We start from the raw sequence: 22,027 nt of genomic DNA, 5'->3' as shown, positions 1-22,027 counted from the left end.
CTTTCCCCCATTAACATCCTGTAACTTAAAGGAACACTATTGGAAAAAATGTAATGATGGATTAACGTTAACAACAGAAGAAAATGAATTTGATGAATAAACTAATTGGCCAATTCTTAATCCAAAATAAGTTACAGATAACCTTAACCCCTAAACTCAACATAACATAACATAACATAACATAACATAACATACTAAAATAGCATTCCCCTGTTCATGTTTAAAGTGTGAATGTATATATGAAGGTGTAGGAGTATGTATGTGTGTGTGTGTATGTGTGTGTATGTGTATGTGTATGTGTATGTGTATGTGTGTGTATGTGTGTGTATGTATGTGTATGTATGTGTGTGAATGGGTGAGTGAAAGGCTCAGACAGACAGGGCAGCAGGCCCAGCAGAACCTCCCTTCACAGGAGGGGTTTCAGATAGGACACAAACTGCAGAAGGGTGGTATAGAAAGTTATGCTCGATGCATGTAAAAGTCTCGATCACGTGGCCAGACTGGAAAAAAAAAATCATAATGCACCTCTGGTATTGTTCAGCGGGCCGGGCAAAATGTGGAGGCGGGCCGTATCCGGCCCCCGGGCCATAGTTTGGGGACCACTGAACTAAGGAAAGATTTTGATCGATACTAGGGGAACTTTGTATTGAATTGTTTGCTAAATTTCAGGATCGATACTTACCGATAAAATGATACTTTTACAACACTGCAAAGTATTAAGTTCATCAACAAACTTTAGGCAATATATCAGCCCCCCCCGCAAAGTGCACCAAGCCTCCTTAAAAAATCTCACAACTTCCTACTCCAAACTTTATCTGAAAAAAGTGAAGTGAAAACACCAAACATTCATGTTTAATCCCAACTTCCTTACGGTTCTTTTTGTGAGTTTATGCGCTTCGCTGCGGCAGGAGCACGGGCGTAAAGGTTAGGAGGAACAGTAAAATAAATGCCTTTAAGAAAAGAGTTGTAAAAGACACTGGAGGCACTGACCCAAGCCGAATATTACCTTTATGTGAGGCACATCTGTAGTGAAAAAAGGCCATTAATTCTCGCTGTGTATGAGCCTCTGTGCCCTGGTGAATAAAAAACTGAGCTTTTTTTAAATGAGGTTTGGCCCGAAACCGACACACCGCCCCCACCTTTCTCAGTCATCGCAGACTGCTGAGCTGTCATTCCGTCTGTCACCATAACAAAGTCGGTTACTCACAACAAAAGTTTCTTTCCGGGAGTTGAAGTGTATAGTTTCTCTTTTCTGCCTCAATAAACCGTGTTTGGAGATTAAACCAAACCAGGAGACGGATCAGTCAATCACCTGTCGACCGCTCACAGCTCTGTAAGTTTACACACACCTGCAGAAAGAGCAGCTAATTAACGGACAAGAGAGAAGAAAGCTCTTTATTCTGGATGCTGTGCACATTTTAGCCTTAACAACATTTTGATTCAAACAATGATGACGCTGCAAATTTCGCATTCAAAAGAAAAAAAAAGAGAGCCTCTCTTCATTCCCTAGGAAGATTAAAAACACTTTGGAAAAAAGTCTCGACACAGGTTTATGTTGTTAGCATTGATTTTGGAATGCTGTAAGTATTGTTTCTTTTGCACAAACAATATCTTTCTTATGTTTTTTTTTTTTTTTTTTTTTTTTTTACTGGTTACAGTTGTGTCATTTAGATAAATACAAGAAAATATTTGCCATGGGGATTTTGTTTCACAAAAAAATTTTAGTGTAAAATGATTGCAATGATCTTTACTGAAACAAAATGAAAACATAAAATAAAGTTAAACAGATGCACTCAATAGCTTTTCAGGTCATCACATGACAAGGTCAAAATAGAGGAAGCAGTTACAGTAACCCACATCCTGCATAGTCAGGCGGGTTAATGATCAACTTTACCTCTGAGAGGTTCTAAGATATTAACACACCGCCTATCAAACTACGTAATAACATTTTCCCTTTCGATTCACACTTTTGTTACTGACGCACAAGAAAGCAAACACGATCTCACTCGATGAGTAGACATGAATATGATATTGACAAATTTAACTTAATTATTGTTGTGATTGAAGTAAGAAAAATAGAGTGAGAAATAAAGAAAGAATAGACACAAATCCTGATCCACATGTTTGCTGATTGTTTAGTAAAGAGGAGAGACTTAACTAAACGGAAAACAGACCAAGGGACCAACATCTCAGGTAAATAATGACACTGAAGGAGTTTTTTGGGGTGGTGAGATATCTATCTATCTCAATAGATAGATAGATAGATAGATAGATAGATAGATAGATAGATAGATAGATAGATAGATAAATAGATAGATAGATAGATAGATAGATCGATCGATCGATCGATCGATCGATAGATAGATAGATAGATAGATAGATAGATAGATCGATAGATAGATCGATCGATCGATCGATCGATCGATCGATAGATAGATAGATAGATGATAGATAGATAGATAGATAGATGATAGATAGATAGATAGATAGATAGATAGATAGATGATAGATAGATAGATAGATAGATAGATAGATAGATAGATAGATAGATAGATCTATCGATAGATAGATAGATAGATAGATAGATAGATAGATGATAGATAGATAGATAGATAGATAGATAGATAGATAGATGATAGATAGATAGATAGATAGATAGATAGATAGATAGATAGATAGATAGATAGATGATAGATAGATAGATAGATAGATAGATAGATAGATAGATAGATAGATTGATTGATTGATTGATTAACACACACACACACACTCACAAAACTGGTCAAAAATTTTAGAACATCTCAGTTCTTTACTGTAAGTGAAAGTGGGACTCACCGTGACCAATATCAAAAGGAATCAGGTTCATCGGCCATGTACTTGTTTAAAAATAGTAAAAAAAAAAAAACAGTGTTTAGCCTTATCTGAAACTGATGATTGTTTTTGCAAAAAGCAGACAAGGCATCATGTAAAATTCTGTACATAAACAAAAAAGGGAATATTCATGAAAAATATTTAATTTGTGCAACAGTTATAATTTTAGACTGATCCAAACACACCTAACCAAACATACACACCGTTTTAAAAGTGTCTTTGGCAGCTATGTATCTAGAGATTTTAAGATGCAACAAGGAGACTGAGACAAATCTACAAACTTATACATCTTTCTCCAGGTACCTAGATTTTGCAGTATATCTTCGGTTGTCCTGAGAAGTCTCCATTAGAGGACCATCATGGCATACTCTTCGTCTACAGGTAACACCGACACACTGATCACATAGAGACTGAACTGAGGCTGTTGCCATGAACTGTACATGACTTACCCCATCTATCTGTGTCTGTCCAGATTTAAGGTCTAACAGAGGATGGTGTTTTAATTATACCCTGTGAACTGTAGGTGTGAATGTAGATGCAAACAAACTACATCCATCACGTCTTTAATTCCGTGTGACTGAAGTTCATTTTTCCTCCCAGCTTTAAAAAAATGTTCTTACATCAAATGTAGAGTTCTTGGACCTCAGTAGTCATAGTATACATGGATTGCAGTTTAAATGTGAATAGGAGAATGATTCACTGTCTTTATTTTCTGCATTTTGACGGAGCCAGCATTGGCTACCAGGATGGGAACCACCAGCCTAACCAGCCAAACCAGCTACATCACAAGCTATCAACCTCCTCCCTCTTGTCAGTGTTAAGTTACCTTTTTACCATTTTCCATCTCTCTCATGAATCACCTGACTGTGTAAAAGACTTGATTCTGATTGGTTAAAATCCTTTAACAACAGCTTTTCTGAACAGCAGAGGGGAAACAAGGGACAACTTGCAACTTGGTGATGAACTTCAGACATGTTGAATCAGTCAGTATTTTAAATAATAGCTTTAATGACCAAATCTTACAGAGCATGAATAGTGAGAGTTAGAAGTTGTTGGACTTTCCCTCTAATGTTCTCCTTACATAAATATAGAGGTATGCTTAGCAGGCTATCAGGGCTTGAGTGTGGTCTCTTCAAGTGATCAATAACCCAATGGGCTCTAATTTCGTGGCTCAGCACAGGGGGCGCACCCTGTGCAGTGTTTATTTCGTGCAGCGCACCGCCCTGCGCTGCCAATTTGACAATTTGGTAGACCATCTGCGCAGAGATGGGTGTGACTGCGCACCAGGGGGAGGTGTCAGCAGATTCATGTTGGCGCAGTGACAATTTCGTGCCAAAAACAGCGCAGAAAGTGTGCTGAAAGCTCGCCAGCTCCAACCTGGTCTATCCTCTGCGCAAAGTGGAGTGCACCCTCCGCAGCTGTAATTTGGTGACAGGCGCACATGTGCGCACATGTCAGCAAAGCCTCAGAGGCAGGTTTCCAGAGTGTCAGGCACATTTTAATGCAGTTAACAATCGCAGCAATCACTATTTAATGTAACTGTCTGAACCAGCATATGTATTTATATCTATATTAACTGTCCCGTCACATCTGATGTCAGATTAAAGCCGTTTGTCATAATGGAAAGTTAACCTGACAGCAGCTGGAAGTTTGATGCACATCTTACAATTAAACAATAAACAGCCTTAACATCTGATACTGAGTATATATCTGGTTCTCTCATTTCATTTAATTCAAAGAAAAGAGGGAGAGAAAAGACAAAGAAAAAAGAGACAAAATAAATGTGTGTCACTCGAATTTACCCGTGATTTCCCATATTTCTCTGTTTTAGTCTTTATTTTTAACCTGATCTAAAAAGATGGAGTACATTATTGTAAGGAGGATGAGGCGGAGACACTGGGAGAGTATACAGTATATCACCAAAGGTTCTGCTTGGCGATGACAAACCAGGAGTGCAGGTGGATCAAAAGTATTCTGAATGGATAAGCCAGCTGTGTAACTGTCTCTTCATTTTGTTCTCCTATTAATGACAAAGGAACAGATTACATCTGTCCTGGGAGCTGGCCCTCATGGTGACGCGCTTCGTGTCCTCCGATGTGCCCCGCTGTCCATTCTCCTGCTGCAGGGACAGTGGCTCTGACCGTCTCCGCTACCGGGTCTTTCCAGCACACTGTTGATCACTCAGACCAATCAGACGCTGCGCATTTAAAGGCGAGGAGAGGCCTCATTTGATTGGTGAAAACAGCGCTCGGCTGTGTTAAACCCACTCACGGCTTTTCTCCTCCACGCAGAGGGAGGCGTGGACGCACACCTCTGCGCCTCTCTGCGCCTTGACTGCGCCTCTCTTGGCACTGCAGGAAACTAGCAAAGTGCGCCGGTCATGCCCTGTCCACGCGGCGAAGGCCGGCGCAGGGCAGGTGCGCCTGCGCTTGCATCTGGTCTACGAAATTAGAGCCCTGAGGGTTGAAATAAACACACTACACTGAACATTACAGCCTGACATCCCTCACTCTGACCAGCTGTTAAACCCTTCCAGATTAAACAGAACCAAACTCAACATTGATCAAACAGGATCTGAACATAGATCTAGGACCTCAGCCTGTGAATTTGACGTCTTTTCTCCAGGCTCTGACCTCAGTTAATTGATTTAAGTTTCAGTGAAGTGGTCAGGTTTCTGTCTTTGGTTCATCAAGAGAGGGAAAGATTATTTTTAACATATCAGAAATCATTTTACATTAACTCAACCAAAACTAGTTCAGAGTGTACATCCTCTGATAGCTTCCTCTCTGCGGCACATGATTTCTACTGATTTGTTTCTTTCTCCACGTCAAACTGAACCACCTCAACATCATTTCCATACATTGATGGTTGTAATATCTAATGCTGGGTCAGATAGATAGGGGAGAGCAGGGTAAGTTGAGCCGCTTTATACATATGTGACACAGAAGCAAAACAAAAGCACCTACTTTTATTTTAAGATGTTTCCTGTGAGTGGAGATGCTTAGAGTGCAACCATGAGAAAATGCAATGAAAATATGATCGCTTGTGAGTCAGCATGTCCAAAATTAGGTGTAGGTTGATCAGGTCACTGGGCAAATTGAGGCACCTGGGGGTAAAGTGACCATCTTACTTTTTCAAGTTTTCTTTTTAAAGTATGTGAAAGGGAACTTTAGGTTAGATTTAACAATTTGGTACAAATCACAAAACAAAACAAATTTTGTTTTTTTATAACCTCTAAAATGTTTCTTTAAACTCTTTAAATATATTATTGGATTTCTTAGTCCCTTGTTGAAGTACATTGAATTAATTTTATCGCATGCCAAGAATTGTTGGGGTGTCATCAATATATAACATTTGAAAATGCTTTAGAAACCAAATCCTCTTCAATGAGGGGGGCTATTACAATCTTTGTGGGTAGAATTATGATTCAACATCTGTGTCTTAAAGGTGTGACTGAGCTTTGTTTTCAGGGGGGGGTTACAATAGCTACGCCCACAACCGCAGCTCCAGCCCTGCTTACTGGGGTAAGTTGAAGTGTTGTGTTTTCTAAGTGTTGTTGTCTGATGGTCTTCAGCTGCAGATTTCATGAAGTGAAGGATCTGAAAGTCTGCTGCTAAATTAGAAACAGGTTTTCTTTATGGTAACATGTTTGATAAACAGGTTAGGAAAAGACAAAGCTCTGTCACAGTTTATGTTTTATCAGCCCACATGTGCAGACCAAGCAGCAACCTCCAGTCTAAGGTCAGGACAGGTGCTGAGTGTCAGCACCCAAATAAAGTATTTAGGCCACATTATTACCAATCAAATATGTGATGATGATGATGACATGAACAGACAATGTCGTGTGTTATATGCTCAGGCCAATAAGCTGGCCAGGAAGTTCTCTTTGTGTACGGATAATGTTAAGAAAAATCTCTTCAGAGCATATTGTACTCCTCTTTATACTGCCCCCCTGTGGTTTAGGTTTAAAAAGGCAAGCCTACAGAAACTCAAAATAATGATTCCATGAGAATACTGTTTAAAAAACCCTGGATGGACCAGTGCAAGTGAGTTGTTGACTTTTCATGCTATCATGAGAAACTCAATGTATACTTTTATCTGCGGTTTAAAGGACTCTCAGAATTCCATCATCATGACATTGACAAATCAGTGTGTACTAGTCATCCTTGTGGCAACCCTGGTACAGTTGTCTTCTCTAAGTTCGATGTTTCTGTCCGAATGCTCCCTGTGTGTGTGTGTGTGTCTCTCTCTCTCTCTGTCATTTTAATCACTGTATGTCTATTTGTTTATTTTAAATGGACTCTCTGAGTCAGCCACTAAAGGTGATGATGATGATGATGATGATGATGATGATGATGATGATGATGATGTGATCAAGTAATGCTGTCCGTTTGTCACGTAGAAGATTGGGTGTTTATCTTGTACTGTTTAATTGAAAAGATTACGTCTGACTCAATAGTTTTATTGCAGTATTGTTAGTTAAAACAGGCTACATTGTTAGCCTGCAGAAAACAGCCTAGACCTTCAACCTTAACACAGAGGCTTGTTTTTATTTTTTGTTTGTTTTTGTGTAAAACACAAAAAAGGAAAAAACGAGCCGTTTCCCATTTTCTTGTTTTGTGCACAGAGCGAAAAAAAACAGAAGTACAGCTTGATTTCTTGTTTCTGCTTGTGTCTTTATACCCAGGAAACAGACTGATAAATTGTACTTTGGTCCCCATCCCTGTGTGTGTGTGTGTGTGTGTGTGTGTGTGTGTGTGTGTGTGTGTGTGTGTGTGTGTGTGTGTGTGTGTGTGTGTGTGTGTGTGTGTGTGTGTGTGTGTGTATGTGTGTGTGCTTTATGTACATCAAATTGTAGTTCGTTAATCCTATTTCATTCTGCAGAGAAGGAGAGGAGGCCGAAAAAAAAAAAGAAGAAGAGTGAGGCTGCGACAGGGAGTGGAACACTCACTAGGCGGAAGAAAAAGAACAAAAGAGTGTCTCCAGTCTCAGATGAATACAGCCCACCTCAAGCGACATCATCATCATCAGCAGCAGCATTAGGAGCCTCCTCACTAACCCCTTCAACAGAAGATGTTCCAAGTGCCTCATCAGGTGAAACATACACTTTTGCTTCGCTTTGCCCCGCCCCCTAACAAAGATATGAGGTATGGCCAATAAGATGGTATGTTGTGATTCCATGTTTCAGTCTTGATGAATATGGGTTGCTACAATTCAACAAGTTATGTTGTTTTTTGTATGGTGTTTCAAATTTGTGCTTCATGCGCTCATCTTTAACTTTAAAGGGATAGTTCAGTTTTTTTGAAGTGGGGTTGTATGAGCTCTATGTGACCATTAAGGACATTAGATACAGTAGAAAGTTGTCTCCTCTCCCTCAGTAAGACACAAACTTTAATCAATGGTGACGAGGAAATAGGTGCTAACAGGGACAGACGGTACCAAATTCAAAGGCTATTTTCTCTGCCTACAAGAACTAAAATCTAAAAGTAATACCACAGTTTAAGAGTACGATACATAAAATACTTTTAAGTGCATTAAGTCTTCGGAAATATAAACATTTATCTGGACCTAACTAACTCATGTGTCCTTACGCGCAGCGCTAGTGCGCTCCGTCCCCCCTCCTCCTTTCAGCTGTAGGGAATGTAAACAAGCTGCTTCGGGCGCCAGTTGTAGCCTCGTATAAGTTTGATCAAGTATCGTAATTCTTTTGTTTGTACTCTAAGGATTGTGAGGCAGTGCAGGAAATTCAAAATGAGTGACTATGACAGCAACGATGAAGTTTCATTCACTTTGGAACCAAAAGGATACCTGTATGAACCGGAGCACACAGAAGAGGGGCTGCTACAGATGGAGGCTGAAAGGAATACAGAGGAAACATCCACGGACACTGGACATCAAGATAGAGTCAGAAATACTCAGTGGTGTAAATGTCTGAGCTGTGACTCAATGCCCACAGATGATGAGTGTTACTGCTGTCACAAGTGGAACTTGGTTACAGACACTCTTCAGGATTTGTCTGAGTTAGAGGACACTGCTGGCTCTCAAGCCGTCTGTATAACTCATCACACAGATTTCCCTGCTCTTCTGGATTCTGGAGTGTCCTGTAACAGCAACAACAACAACAACAGTCGTGGCAGCAGTAACACTCAGCATCTTGATGTCCAGTGTCCATGGATGTTTCCTTTGTATTTCTTCCAGTCTCCGTCTGTAGCAGCTCTTCTTCTGTGTGCTCCGGTTCATACAGGTATCCTTTTGGTTCCAAAGTGAATGAAACTTCATCGTCGCTGTCATAGTCACTCATTTTGGATTTCCTACGCTGCCTCACAATCCTTAGAGTACAAACAAAAGAATTACAATACTTGATCAAACTTACACGAGGCTAAAACCAGCGCTCGAAGCATAGCTTGTTTACATTCCCTACAGCTGGAAGGAGGAGGGGGGACGGAGCACACTAGCGCTGCGCGGAAGGACACATAACCAGTTAGTTAGGTCCCGATAAATGTTTATATTTCCAAAGACTTAATGCACTTAAAAAATATTTTATGTATCGTACTCTTAAACTGTGGTATTACTTTTTGATTTGAGTTCTTGTAGGCAGAGAAAATAGCCTTTGAATTTGGTACCGTCTGTCCCTGTTAGCGTCTATTTCCTCGTCACCATTGATTAAAGTTTGTGTCTTACTGAGGGAGAGGAGACAACTTTCTACTGTATCTAATGTCCTTAGTGGTCACATAGAGCTCATACAACCCCACTTCAAAAAAACTGAACTATACCTTTAAGCACCTGCCCTCCAAAGGTCCCTGCATGACCCTGCAAGCCACCAGCAACCTCCTTTATTAGGAGGGTTTTTACAGCCTTTCTGGCAGTAAGAAAGATTCAATGCATACATGATCCAGGTCGTAACAGAACTTTGTTTCACAGGGGAGACATGGAGCACGAGGGACATCAGCAGGAGGGTTTCTGGATACTGGGGTGAGTTGAGTGGTAGGTTTGGTAAATGTTGTTTGATGGTCTTCAGCTTCAGAGTTTAGTAGAAATGAAGTGGCACAGTTGACTAAATAGTTAATTCAACTAAAGAAATTGCAATCTGCCTGGAACAGAGCTGTCAGTGTTACACCATCCGGACAGTGACATATCTATGGCGTTGAAAACATTTTTTAAAATGTATTTGTTTTGGACAGATTTTATGCTCCCGTTCATATGAATCAAGAAATTTAAAAGCATTAAAATTGTTGTTAAGCAGAATCATCATATTTGGTTTATAATGTTACACTGAAAGTTATGTAGTTTTAAAAATATATATCCAGAACAGATTAAGTTCTCATCTTCACTACTGATTAAAAAATGTCTTAAAAAAAAGTTTTGTGTTCTGTCCGGGTTTTAATGAGTTCTGTAGATGTAAACAATTCTTTTACAACTAGAAGTGATTAAATTGATCTGTTTCTTTCCCATCAGTTCACTTCTATCTCACGGACCGTCTGTTGTAGTGTTGCAGCAGTTATAGTTATGATTCTGACTCCAGTTGATGGCAGTGATTTACATGAACTTGAGTGCCATCTAAATACACAAACAGCGTTAGCGCTGTGCATTGTGGGAAAAAGTATGCCGGGTAGACTGGTCCGTTGCATACTTAGAAATTTTCCTGGATCAGCAGGACATCTGGGGATTTTTGGCATACTGCAGATTTTAAAAGTTTTAGCATACTGACTACTACAGACTGAAAATCAGCCAATCAGGAGGCACTGTTAGTGTAGTAGGTAGTTTGGTAAACAGCCTCTGTGTTCCTTCAGTTCCTGGACAGAGTTCAGATGACAATCACATGACAGTTTAGTTTTACAGTCCAAAATGTTTCATAAAATGTTGTCATCTCTGGAAACACGTTATCAAGTTTGGGCTTGAATTCAAGCCTCAGAATATTTCACAAACTTTATTAAATATAATTTTCATTCATATGTGAAGCAGATTTTTGTGTGCTTTTTTTTTCATCATGTCTCCATCTTAACATCACAACACAGACATATTAAATATACTGTAGTGTCATTTGGACCTAAATACTGATACAAATCACTGTGTGTACTATAACAGTTATGTGACATTCAGTCACCAACAATCTCTCTCATAAGAAGAGTTTTAATAGCCTTTGTGGAAAGACAAAAGATTCAGTATCTCCACAATCCAGGTCTGACAGAACTTTGATTCACAGGGAGGTTATACAACAGCTTCATGAGGGGCATCAGAAGATGGCTTTCTGCTAACTCAGGTGAGTTGAAGTGTTGAGTTTTCTAAATGTTGTTGTCTGATGGTCTTCAGCTGCAGAGTTTAGTAGAAATGAACTGTGAACTCATATTTCATGAAGTGAAGGATCTGAAAGTCTGCTGCTAGATTAGACTACCACCCCCCACCCCTGTCCTTCAGAAAGTTTGTCCACAACAATGCTCCAAAGAAAAGTTTTTTGCAAACTGAATTTTAATTCTTTGCTTTTTCAGATTCTTCAGCGGAGGAACCTGAGCAACATGACAATCATGACCTTAGCCTGCCTTATTGCATCTCAGATGATGAATGTAAGTAACAAGTGGAAAAATTAATCATCAATAAATCAATCAATCAATCAGCCTTTATCTGTATTTTATATAACAAACATTATCTCTAGACACTTTCCAAAAACATGAATAGGTCTAGACCTGTAAATGTTAATCAGATTTTATTAGCAGAAACCCAACATCAAGACAAGATAAGGAGTCTTATCTTATCTTAATCCACCATGAGTACAGGACTTTGCAGCATTTAGCAAGTTACAATGGAGAGGAACAACTTCCCTTTAACAGGCAGAAACCTCGGACAGAACCAGACTCATGTTAGACAGACATCTGAGGAGACTGATGGGGGTTCGGTTGCGGTTGGGGGTGGGGTGTGTGTTGGAGTGATGACAGAGGGGAAGGGAGACACATGCACACACACACACACACAGTCCAAAGTTCGGCATGGTGGTGAATCCAGAGGAACCTTTGAGACAAACTCAGAGCCAAGGTTGAGACCGTGTCTGCTCCCCGGACCTCAACCGTTAAGTTATTCCAAAGAAGAGGAGCCTGATAACTAAAGGCTCGACCTCCCAGACTACTTTTAGAGACCCTAGGTACAACGAGCAGACCAGCATGTTGAGAACGCAAAGACCTAGATGGATTATATGGAATGATTAAGTCTTTAAGATACGATGGCTCGATGCCATTAAGCGCTTTGTAAGTCAAAAGAAGAATTTTAAACTCTATCCTAGATTTTATAGGTAACCAGTGTAGAGACGCTGGAGAGATGTGCTCTCTCCTCCCAGTCCAAGTCAGTACCCGAGCGGCAGCATTCTGAACCAGCTGAAGAGTCCTAATAGACTTATTAGGACAGCCGGATCAAAGAGAGTTACAGTAGTCCAGCCTAGAAGAAACGAAAACATGGACTAGTTTCTCAGCGTTGCTCCGAGACAAGATGTGTCTAATTCTCTTGATATTGCGAAGATGAAAAAATGCCGTCCTTGAGACCTGTTGGATGTGAGAGTTAAAGGTCAGGTCCTGATCCAAAAGAACTCCCAGGTTCCTGACAGTGGTGCTGGAAGTCAAGCTGATGTCGTCAGAGGCGGCGATGTTGTTCAAGAAAGCTTCTCTGAGATGTTTGGGTCCAAGAACAATGACTTCAGTCTTCTCTGAGTTCAGCAGTAAGAAGTTTCTGCTCATCCAGGACCTTACGTCTTTGAGGCGTGCTTCAAGTTTAGATAAGCGTTGCCAAATCGCTATGGACTGCTCCCTTGGCTTTTCTAAATAATATAAACTCCCCCTGGGAGTCTGTTTCCCTTTCTTTTTCTTTTTCGCCCCTGCCTATAAAAGGTTCAGCACACCACTACTCCAAGAAGAATTTTCCCAAATTGAGTTTCATTTATTGTTTCTTCAGACTTTTCAGCAGAGGAACCTGAACAACATGACGATTCTGACCCAAAGAAGCTTCATGGCAACTCAGATGACTCAAGTAGGTAACAGCTGGAGAAATGAACAAGTCACAGACAATTGCAAGAGCATCAAAACTGTATTAAATAACCATCTCAGAGTTTGATGTTGACGCTCAGTGGGTCTCACTGTGTGTGGTAATAAATAGAGAATAAATACATGTTAACAGCAGACTCCCTGAAGTCTGATCAATCTGTTGGAAATGTTCCAGAAGAGGCTTTTCCTCAAACTGACGATTCTTTGTGTTTCTCTGATTTTCCAGAGGAGGACCGTAGGCTGCTGGATGCTCTGGACCTTCACATGCTTCATAACATTGCATATGATGAAAGTGAGTAAGAGCTGGAGAAATGACAAAGCACAGACTCTATCCACAGACATGACCAGCTGATAATTGGTGTCATAATATGATATTATTAGAATATTATATTACAATAAAATATTATTACTAAATAAATTTTACATAATATAGTACTATTACCTGTGCCTTTTAAGAAGAAGAATCTTTAAGAAATTAATTAATCTGATGGAATTCTTCTAAAACAAAAGTTTGTTTTTTCTCAAACTGATTTCTTGTTCTTTGTTTTTTCTGATTTTTTAGAGAAGAGACGTGAGCTAATTGAGGCTCTTGACCTTGAGATGCTTCAGAACATGTTGAAGGAAAGTAAGTACCAGCTGCAGAAACTAACAAAGTACAGATAATTTCAGGAGGATCAGATCTTTCCTAGCTCTCCCTGTCAGAGTTTTTCTGTTGGTGTGATGTGTAGAAAGAGTGGTGCAGACAGCTCTGGGTTCAGCCTCTGAAAGGGGAGGAGTTAGCAGAGAAAATGCTACAAACTGTCTGACAGCTCATCTCTCTGATTGACAAACAACAATGGTAGTTCACAGAGAAACACTCTCAGCTTGTATTTACAATTTTTCTGACATTTCAAAGTTAGACTGCTGATGTGATCTAAGTTATGGTTTCACATCTGTGCCACAGCATGCCCTCACAACTCCAGGTTGTTAGCTGTAGTTGACATTTCATACCTGTTTGTATTTACTCAACAAGAACACCTACATCTTCTTGGTTTGACAGAGCCAAATAAGCGAGTCAGGCCAAACAGCAGCAACAAGAGCAACTTGGGTAAGTAGAACTGACCTGGACCAGGAGCATTCTTGGACAAACATCACAGTTTGCAGGATTATGTAAGAGGAGACCTGGAACAGAGTTATCTATTAGGCTGCAAAGCTGCTGATAAATTTGAAACTCCTGAGGTGATACATGGACCATATTCTCTTTTTCAGGGGATGTTAAGAAGAAAGCTCAGCGTTTGACACCTCACACTTTTCCATTGCTTTTCCCATTTGAGATTCATCTGGAGAAACAGGACAGGCCTCGCAGCACACCAAAAAAAACCCGTGAGTAACTGCTGAAGACATTTACAAAGCACACATTAAGAGAAAGAGCTTTACTTTCTCACCAGCTCAGAGTTGGATACTAATGTGTTGTGAAAAAAGAGTCCTGCAGACAGCTCTCCACAAATGCCTATTTTCTTTGATTTGGGAAAGTCTGTAGCCAATCACATGTCTCCTTCCTTTTCAGCCAATCCCAGTTGCGTAGATTCAAGGGTTTGCTTTTATGTGATCAGTGATGCATCATCTGTGCATACAGAGCGATGGCATGTACTTCACGAACTGAGAACAACTGATGAGCAAAGAATTCAGTGGGAGAAAGCTACAGATTGCAAACTGGATTCTGCTGAAACAGTCCCATTTATTTCCCCGACCATTCTTTTTACTTCGTCTAGTACACAGATCACTCACTGACACTGAAAGAAGGAGTGACGGAGAGATACCTTTCAGTACATTCATTCAGTGAACGACTGAGAGTCAAAGTGTGAGATCGCACCAGCCTCAGGTCATTCAGTGAGTGAACGAAACAATCAAACTAAATGGGAGCCCTTCTTTCCCTCCCAGTCAGTCAGTGAGTGATTCATGTCAGCGCTCTCTTTAAATATGTTTACTGGACGGACTGAACATGAGTGTGTGAGTCCTCAGCCTCAGTCACACATACTGTGCTGACTGAAACACAATCATTTGAGATCATCTCTAGCAGATGTTAAAACAGTCAGCTGAGTGAAATTCAGCCGGATATATATAAGCCACTAACTGAAAGCAGCTATAAAAAGCACAGACATTTCCAGACACCTTATGTTTCATAAGATGTTCACTACTTCCTTGGATTGGGAGACATGAAAGGGAGATGTAGGGGCGGGCTTGAACGGCTCAAGGCTCCCAACCGACTCCGACCTGTTTGTTCAGTCAGTAAATATCACTGACTGGAAAGGGAGAGGGAAGACAGGCTTGGGCGACTCTTAGGGTAGAAAAAGAAAGACAGAAGATGGGGGAGGAGAGCACAACTAAAGTTGAAAAATAAACTGATCTTTTCAGCAAGTGATTCACTTCTGTTCCTCCACCCAGATGATTTGTTTGTTTAGAATGAAATGTTCATGAGCCACACATCACTAACCTGTAGACAAAACACTAGACGCCGCAGTGCCAAGCTTGCATCTGTCCCCATAATTCATTGTTTTTGTACTAAAATGTTAGAATAGAATAGAATAGAAAATACTTTATTTATCCCCGAGGGGAAATTCAGGAGTCACCGCAGCATTTAAGAAAACAAAAGTAAGAAAGAGTATAGAAAGTGCAAAAATGTCCATAAGAAATTAGATGACGACATCCCGTCCACCACTCGTCCACCACTCTCCAGCCCAGCCAGTCTCCACCTCCACAGGGTCCAGGACTGAGCCTCCCCAGCAGTCTGTTCAGTCTCTGTCTCCTGGATCCTGTCTGCTCACAGCAGGCGAAGCTCCTCCAATGTGGGGCCAGCGTCCGATGTCAGCTCCGTCAGCCACGTCCGTGAACAGCATGGTGCCACTGGGTTAGCACAGCTAGCTCGTCCATCCCTCGGAGCTGGATCCCACGTTCCCAATAACGATGGATGGAAGGACAGGTCCACGTCGTCACTTCTTAGCTCACACCTGAGAACCAGCACGTGGTCCTCACCTCCTCCTCCTCAGCTCGAGGGAAATCATCAAGCCCTACACTAGTTAGCATTGACATGCTACAGGCTGCTAACAGCTAATTTCGCATGTAAACAATGCAGCCATGGTTACATGTAGGATCTCCAGACAAACACAGGAGAAAAGTAGTAAAAAATATCACCAAAACCACAAAAAGTTTGGTGTCTGTGACCAACAATGAACCACACAAAGTGATGATCCACTCCAAACACAAAGATTAGGAAAAAGAGACAAAAAAAATTACAAGAAACGGACAAAAACGAGAGAGCTGCAGCAACAGGCAGCTACTTGGGCAGCGCCTAGCAACGGAAACCTGACTGAAAACTAGGGAGACGTGATCGGCTGCAGACTTTCCATGACAAAAAAAAAGGCATTTGTGACTCTCAACATGTCAGGGGAGTCTCAAAAATCTACACGCAAATGCAGTGAGGTTCACAAATGAAGAACATTTGCAAATCTATTTACACATTTGTGGAATAGGTTCACATATTTGTGGATGCATTTTACATACACATAAATTTGCCTTTTTAAATTTTAAGACTAATCTGACTGCATAAGAAATGCACTCCAGACATCAGAGAAAAACATCATCCTGAGGAACAGTCTGCACCTTCAGAAAACCAAAGTCAGAGCTCCAAAAAAATGGCTTGGAAAGGTCATCCTCCGAACCCCTTTTTGTTGATGCTCAGTGGGTCTCACCAAGTGTGGCTCTGGACCTAAATACTGATGAAAATCACTGTGTGTGGTAATAAATAGAGAATAAATACATGTTAACAGCAGACTCCCTGAAGTCTGATCAATCTGTTGGAACTGTTCCAGAAGAGGCTTTTTCCTCAAACTGACGATTCTTTGTGTTTCTCTGATTTTCCAGAGGAGGACCGTAGGCTGCTGGATGCTCTGGACCTTCACATGCTTCATAACATTGCATATGATGAAAGTGAGTAAGAGCTGGAGAAATGACAAAGCACAGACTCTATCCACAGACATGACCAGCTGATAATTGGTGTCATAATATGATATTATTAGAATATTATATTAAAATAAAATATTATTACTAAATAATTTTTACATAATATAATACTATTACCTGTGCCTTTTAAGAAGAAGAATCTTTAAGAAATAAATTAATCTGATGGAATTCTTCTAAAACAAAAGTTTTTATTTTCTCAAACTGATTTCTTGTTCTTTGTTTTTTCTGATTTTTTAGAGAAGAGACGTGAGCTAATTGAGGCTCTTGACCTTGAGATGCTTCAGAACATGTTGAAGGAAAGTAAGTACCAGCTGCAGAAACTAACAAAGTACAGATAATTTCAGGAGGATCAGATCTTTCCTCACCCTGTCAGAGTTTTTCTGTTGGTGTGATGTGTAGAAAGAGTGGTGCAGACAGCTCTGGGTTCAGCCTCTGAAAGGGGAGGAGTTAGCAGAGAAAATGCTACAAACTGTCTGACAGCTCATCTCTCTGATTGACAAACAACAATGGTAGTTCACAGAGAAACACTCTCAGCTTTTAGACATGGACTGAGCTTTGAGTCACAATCATTCAGTCATCTTTAACACTTCCCACTGACTGCTCAGGTCATGAAAGAGTCATGTTGGGTGTTTTGACTGTTTGTTCAAGTTTAGCAATCAAATCAGTTTGTTTGGAACATTTGTCTCATTGTAAATATCTGGGTCAAAGACACTGGTTTTGTGTTGAAGGCTCGCCTGTTTGTATCTATCAGCAATAATGAAATGTAACATCACTTGCTTCATGTTTCCCACAGATCCACTGAATATTCATGCAAAGCTGAGAAAAAGCTTTGAAATGATCCCTCCCAACAGTAAGTCTGAGTCAGATCCATTCTGTGGTGTTTGTTTCTGAGTTTTGTTGGAGCGTCTGCCTCTGCTCTGATTTTCTTCCTACAAATCAAACTCATGAAGCAGTGTAGATCCAGTCTGTGTGAACTTTGAGCCATTCAGCAGAACATCCACTGCATTAAAGGGATAGTTCAGTTTTTTTGAAGTGGGGTTGTATGAGCTCTATGTGACCACTAAGGACAATGGATACAGTAGAAAGTTGTCTCCTCTCCCTCAGTAAGACACAAACTGTAATCGATGGTGACGAGGAAATAGGCGCTAACAGGGAGAGACGGTACCAAATTCAAAGGCTATTTTCTCTGCCTACAAGAACTCAAATCAAAAAGTAATACCACAGTTTAAGAGTACGCTACATAAAATATTTTTTAAGTGCATTAAGTCTTCGGAAATATTAACATTTATCTGGACCTAACTAACTCATGTGTCCCTACGCGCAGCGCTAGTGCGCTCCGTCCCCCCTCCTCCTTTCAGCTGTAGGGAATGTAAACAAGCTATGCTTCGGGTGCTGGTTGTAGCCTCGTATAAGTTTGATCAAGTATCATAATTCTTTTGTTTGTACTCTAAGGATTGTGAGGCAGCGTAGGAAATTCAAAATGAGTGACTATGACAGCGATGATGAAGTTTCATTCACTTTGGAACCAAAAGGATACCTGCATGAACCGGAGCACACAGAAGAAGGGCTGCTACAGATGGCGACTGAAAGGAATACAGAGGAATACAGAGGCAGAGAAAATAGCCTTTGAATTTGGTACCTTCTCTCCCTGTTAGCGTCTATTTCCTCGTCACCATCGATTACAGTCTGTGTCTTACTGAGGGAGAGGAGACAACTTTCTGCTGTATCTAATGTCCTTAATGGTCACATAGAGCTCATACAACCCCACTTCAAAAAAACGGAACTATCCCTTTAAGCACCTGTCTGATGATGATTGTGGTAATGATGAAGAGACCAGGATCAGATCTGAGCAGAGCAAAGCTCTTTCACTGTCCATGTAGTTTGGGTTTGAAGCTGGTGACTTTGCAAGTTGAGAATTTGTTGACGACGGTTGTTATCTGTCTTTTTACGGTTCTATTTGAACAAAGTTCCCTTGTAGTCCTTTCTTAATTCAGTGATTTCCTTTCAGTAACTGATCCCCAGGATGGTCCACATGGAAACAGCTTGTCTGAGAGGAGTTCACTGCAACTCTTCATGACGGGAAAGATGGAGTTCAACACAGTGAAGAAACTACAAGCCAAAAGTCACCTTTCCCCAGAGCCTGCACAAGACCCTGAAGGAGAACTTCCCCAATTTCAGAAGCCACATGAAGATAGACAAAATCCCATGCTCCCACGGGAAGGTTTGCTGATCCATTTTCTTACAGCAGTCACAAAAATTTTATCTGCCTTGCTCGAGGTGTTCAGGCTCTGAAAACTTAAATACTGATTAAGACACAAACAACCTGTGAGAACATTTTAACAGCTCCCAGGTAGATGTAAGAATTGTTCAACACCTACATTTTCTTGGTTTGACAGAGAAAAATAAGCCAGCCAGGCCAAACAGTAGCAAGAGCAACTTGGGTAAGTAGAACTGACCTGGACCAGGAGCATTCTTGGACAACATCTCAGTTTGCAGGACTATGTAAGAGGAGACCTGGGGCCTAATGTACAAAGAGTGTGTACGCACAAAAATGTGGCATATGCTCTTTTTCACAGCAGAGTTCAGATGTATCTAGAGATAAATTACTGTGGCAATGCACAGTGCCTCACGCCAACTTCATGGCTGGCGTCCACACGTTTCTACAGCTGTTGTGCCTTTGGCGACACTTAGAGGGGATGCTGGGAAACAGTCAACATGACTATCACAACCTCGAGTCTGCAATCACATTAGTGGATATAAAAGCATGCAGGCAGTGATACATGTTGATGATCCTGTGTGTAAAGTGTGAAATGTCTTTATTAGCCTTCTTTTTTCCATGGCCCACATCTACCCTCACACACTCTCCCACTCACTCCTCTTGTGTTTGATACTGATGCTGGAGGACCGTGTGCTAACAAGCATGTTTTTGCCTCACCTTCAGACATTAGCACCCCCAATTCGCCTTTCATGATTTTTTTTTTTTCGTCCTACCCACTCTTTCTTTTTTTTTCTGATAATGCAGAGAGGAAAATCTCAGGTGCAGGGTTCATTTGCATATAATTGGCATGTCAATGTGGGGGTCCGGACAAGGAGAGCTTGGGGACTCGGACATGTGCGCTTGATTCCTCACTGATTGGGATGAACAAATGAAATGTGCTTGGATTCATACTTGCGCACAGATTCATGCATCTGAATTTATTTGTGGGTATGACATTTTCTGGATTTGTGTGTATGCCAAGTTTCAGCAGGAAATCCACACAAGTCTTTGTACATCAGGCCCCAAGAACAGAGTTATCTATCAGGCTGCAAAGCTGCTGATAAATTAAAACTCCTGAGGTGATACATGGACCATATTCTCTTTTTCAGGGGATGTTAAGAAGAAAGCTCAGCGTTTGACACCTCACACTTTTCAATTGCTTTTCCCATTTGAGATTCATCTGGAGAAACAGGACAGGCCTCGCAGCACACCAAAAAAAACCCGTGAGTAACTGCTGAAGACATTTACAAAGCACACATTAAGAGAAAGAGCTTTACTTTCTCACCAGCTCAGAGTTTGATGTTGATGTTGATGCTCAGTGGGTCACACCAAGTGTGGCTCTGGACCTAAATACTGATAGAAATCACTGTGTGTGGTAATAAATAGAGAATAAATACATGTTAACAGCAGACTCCCTGAAGTCTGATCAATCTGTTGGAAATGTTCCAGAAGAGGCTTTTTCCTCAAACTGACGATTCTTTGTGTTTCTCTGATTTTCCAGAGGAGGACCGTAGGCTGCTGGATGCTCTGGACCTTCACATGCTTCATAACATTGCATATGATGAAAGTGAGTAAGAGCTGGAGAAATGACAAAGCACAGACTCTATCCACAGACATGACCAGCTGATAATTGGTGTCATAATATGATATTATTAGAATATTATATCACAATAAAATATTATTACTAAATAATTTTTACATAATATAATACTATTACCTGTGCCTTTTAAGAAGAATCTTTAAGAAATAAATGAATCTGATGGAATTCTTCTAAAACAAAAGTTTTTTTTTCTCAAACTGATTTCTTGTTCTTTGTTTTTTCTGATTTTTTAGAGAAGAGACGTGAGCTAATTGAGGCTCTCGACCTTGAGATGCTTCAGAACATGTTGAAGGAAAGTAAGTACCAGCTGCATAAACTAACAAAGTACAGATAATTTCAGGAGGATCAGATCTTTCCCAGCTCTCCCTCTCAGAGTTTTTCTGTTGGTGTGATGTGTAGAAAGAGTGGTGCAGACAGCTCTGGGTTCAGCCTCTGAAAGGGGAGGAGTTAGCAGAGAAAATGCTACAAACTGTCTGACAGCTCATCTCTCTGATTGACAAACAACAATGGTAGTTCACAGAGAAACACTCTCAGATTTGGTGTTTGTTTCTGAGTTTTGTTGGAGCGTCTGCCTCTGCTCTGATTTTCTTCCTACAAATCAAACTCATGAAGCAGTGTAGATCCAGTCTGTGTGAACTTTGAGCCATTCAGCAGAACATCCACTGCATCAACACCTGTCTGATAATGATTGTGTTATTGATGAAGAGACCAGGATCAGATCTGAGCAGAGCAAAGCTCTTTTAGTGTCCATGTAGTTTGGGTTTGAAGCTGGTGACTTTGCAAGTTGAGAATTTGTTGACGACGGTTGTTATCTGTCTTTTCATGGTTCTATTTGAACAAAGTTCCCTTGTAGTCCTTTCTTAATTCAGTGATTTCCTTTCAGTAACTGATCCCCAGGATGGTCCACATGGAAACATCTTGTCTGAGAAGAGTTCACTGCAACTCTTCATGACGGGAAAGATGGAGTTCAACACAGTGGAGGAACTAAAATACTGACAGGAAGAGACTGAAAAAAAACAAAGCAAAAGTTTAAAGAAAAGTTGAGAGAACTTGAAGTTGCCACGCAACAAACTTCAGTGAATTGTTGAGTTAAGCTTATAGACTCCAACTGCTGAGTTCATTTTTAATCAACTGGAAATTGCACTAAGTTATGTTTTCAGCAATTATAGCTTTAAATCTCAGCTTCTTCTTCCTAACTCTAAGTTGCAGTTACTTGTAATTTCACATTATTCTACTTCAAGTTTTTACTTTAATCAATCATCAAGGTTTAAGTTTAAG

General features: G+C 40.5%; 1 protein-coding gene across 1 annotated transcript; it reads left to right on the top strand.

Moving 5' to 3' along the window:
- The first annotated feature begins 1,136 nt into the window (after positions 1 to 1,136).
- On the top strand, positions 1,137 to 21,246 carry LOC141790021 (uncharacterized). The gene is made up of 20 exons (XM_074669650.1): positions 1,137 to 1,333; positions 3,171 to 3,252; positions 3,604 to 3,681; positions 6,342 to 6,395; positions 7,756 to 7,965; positions 9,793 to 9,843; positions 11,075 to 11,131; positions 11,358 to 11,432; positions 12,805 to 12,879; positions 13,120 to 13,185; positions 13,456 to 13,518; positions 13,933 to 13,980; positions 14,142 to 14,255; positions 16,794 to 16,859; positions 17,130 to 17,192; positions 17,686 to 17,742; positions 18,901 to 19,113; positions 20,651 to 20,716; positions 20,983 to 21,045; positions 21,149 to 21,246. The coding sequence occupies exons 2-20, from the start codon at positions 3,231 to 3,233 to the stop codon at positions 21,244 to 21,246; spliced, it is 1,539 nt and encodes a 512-aa protein (XP_074525751.1). The 5' UTR covers positions 1,137 to 1,333; positions 3,171 to 3,230.
- Positions 21,247 to 22,027: the final 781 nt, after the last annotated feature.

Source organism: Halichoeres trimaculatus, unplaced genomic scaffold (genome assembly GCF_033239565.1).
Source record: "Halichoeres trimaculatus isolate MK-OKI-2021-1 unplaced genomic scaffold, fHalTri1.1 fHalTri1_scaffold_5, whole genome shotgun sequence".
NCBI lineage: Eukaryota > Metazoa > Chordata > Actinopteri > Labriformes > Labridae > Halichoeres > Halichoeres trimaculatus.
This window is presented reverse-complemented; position numbering and strand designations above follow the sequence as displayed.

What these genes read in the sequence shown, in the direction of transcription:
- LOC141790021 (XM_074669650.1), top strand. Translation starts at nt 3,231, where the DNA reads ATGGCATACTCTTCGTCTACAG. An exon ending in CAGCACACCAAAAAAAACCC is followed by an intron (nt 14,256 to 16,793) that starts GTGAGTAACTGC and finishes CTGATTTTCCAG; the next exon opens with AGGAGGACCGTAGGCTGCTG. An exon ending in TGAAATGATCCCTCCCAACA is followed by an intron (nt 17,743 to 18,900) that starts GTAAGTCTGAGT and finishes ATTTCCTTTCAG; the next exon opens with TAACTGATCCCCAGGATGGT.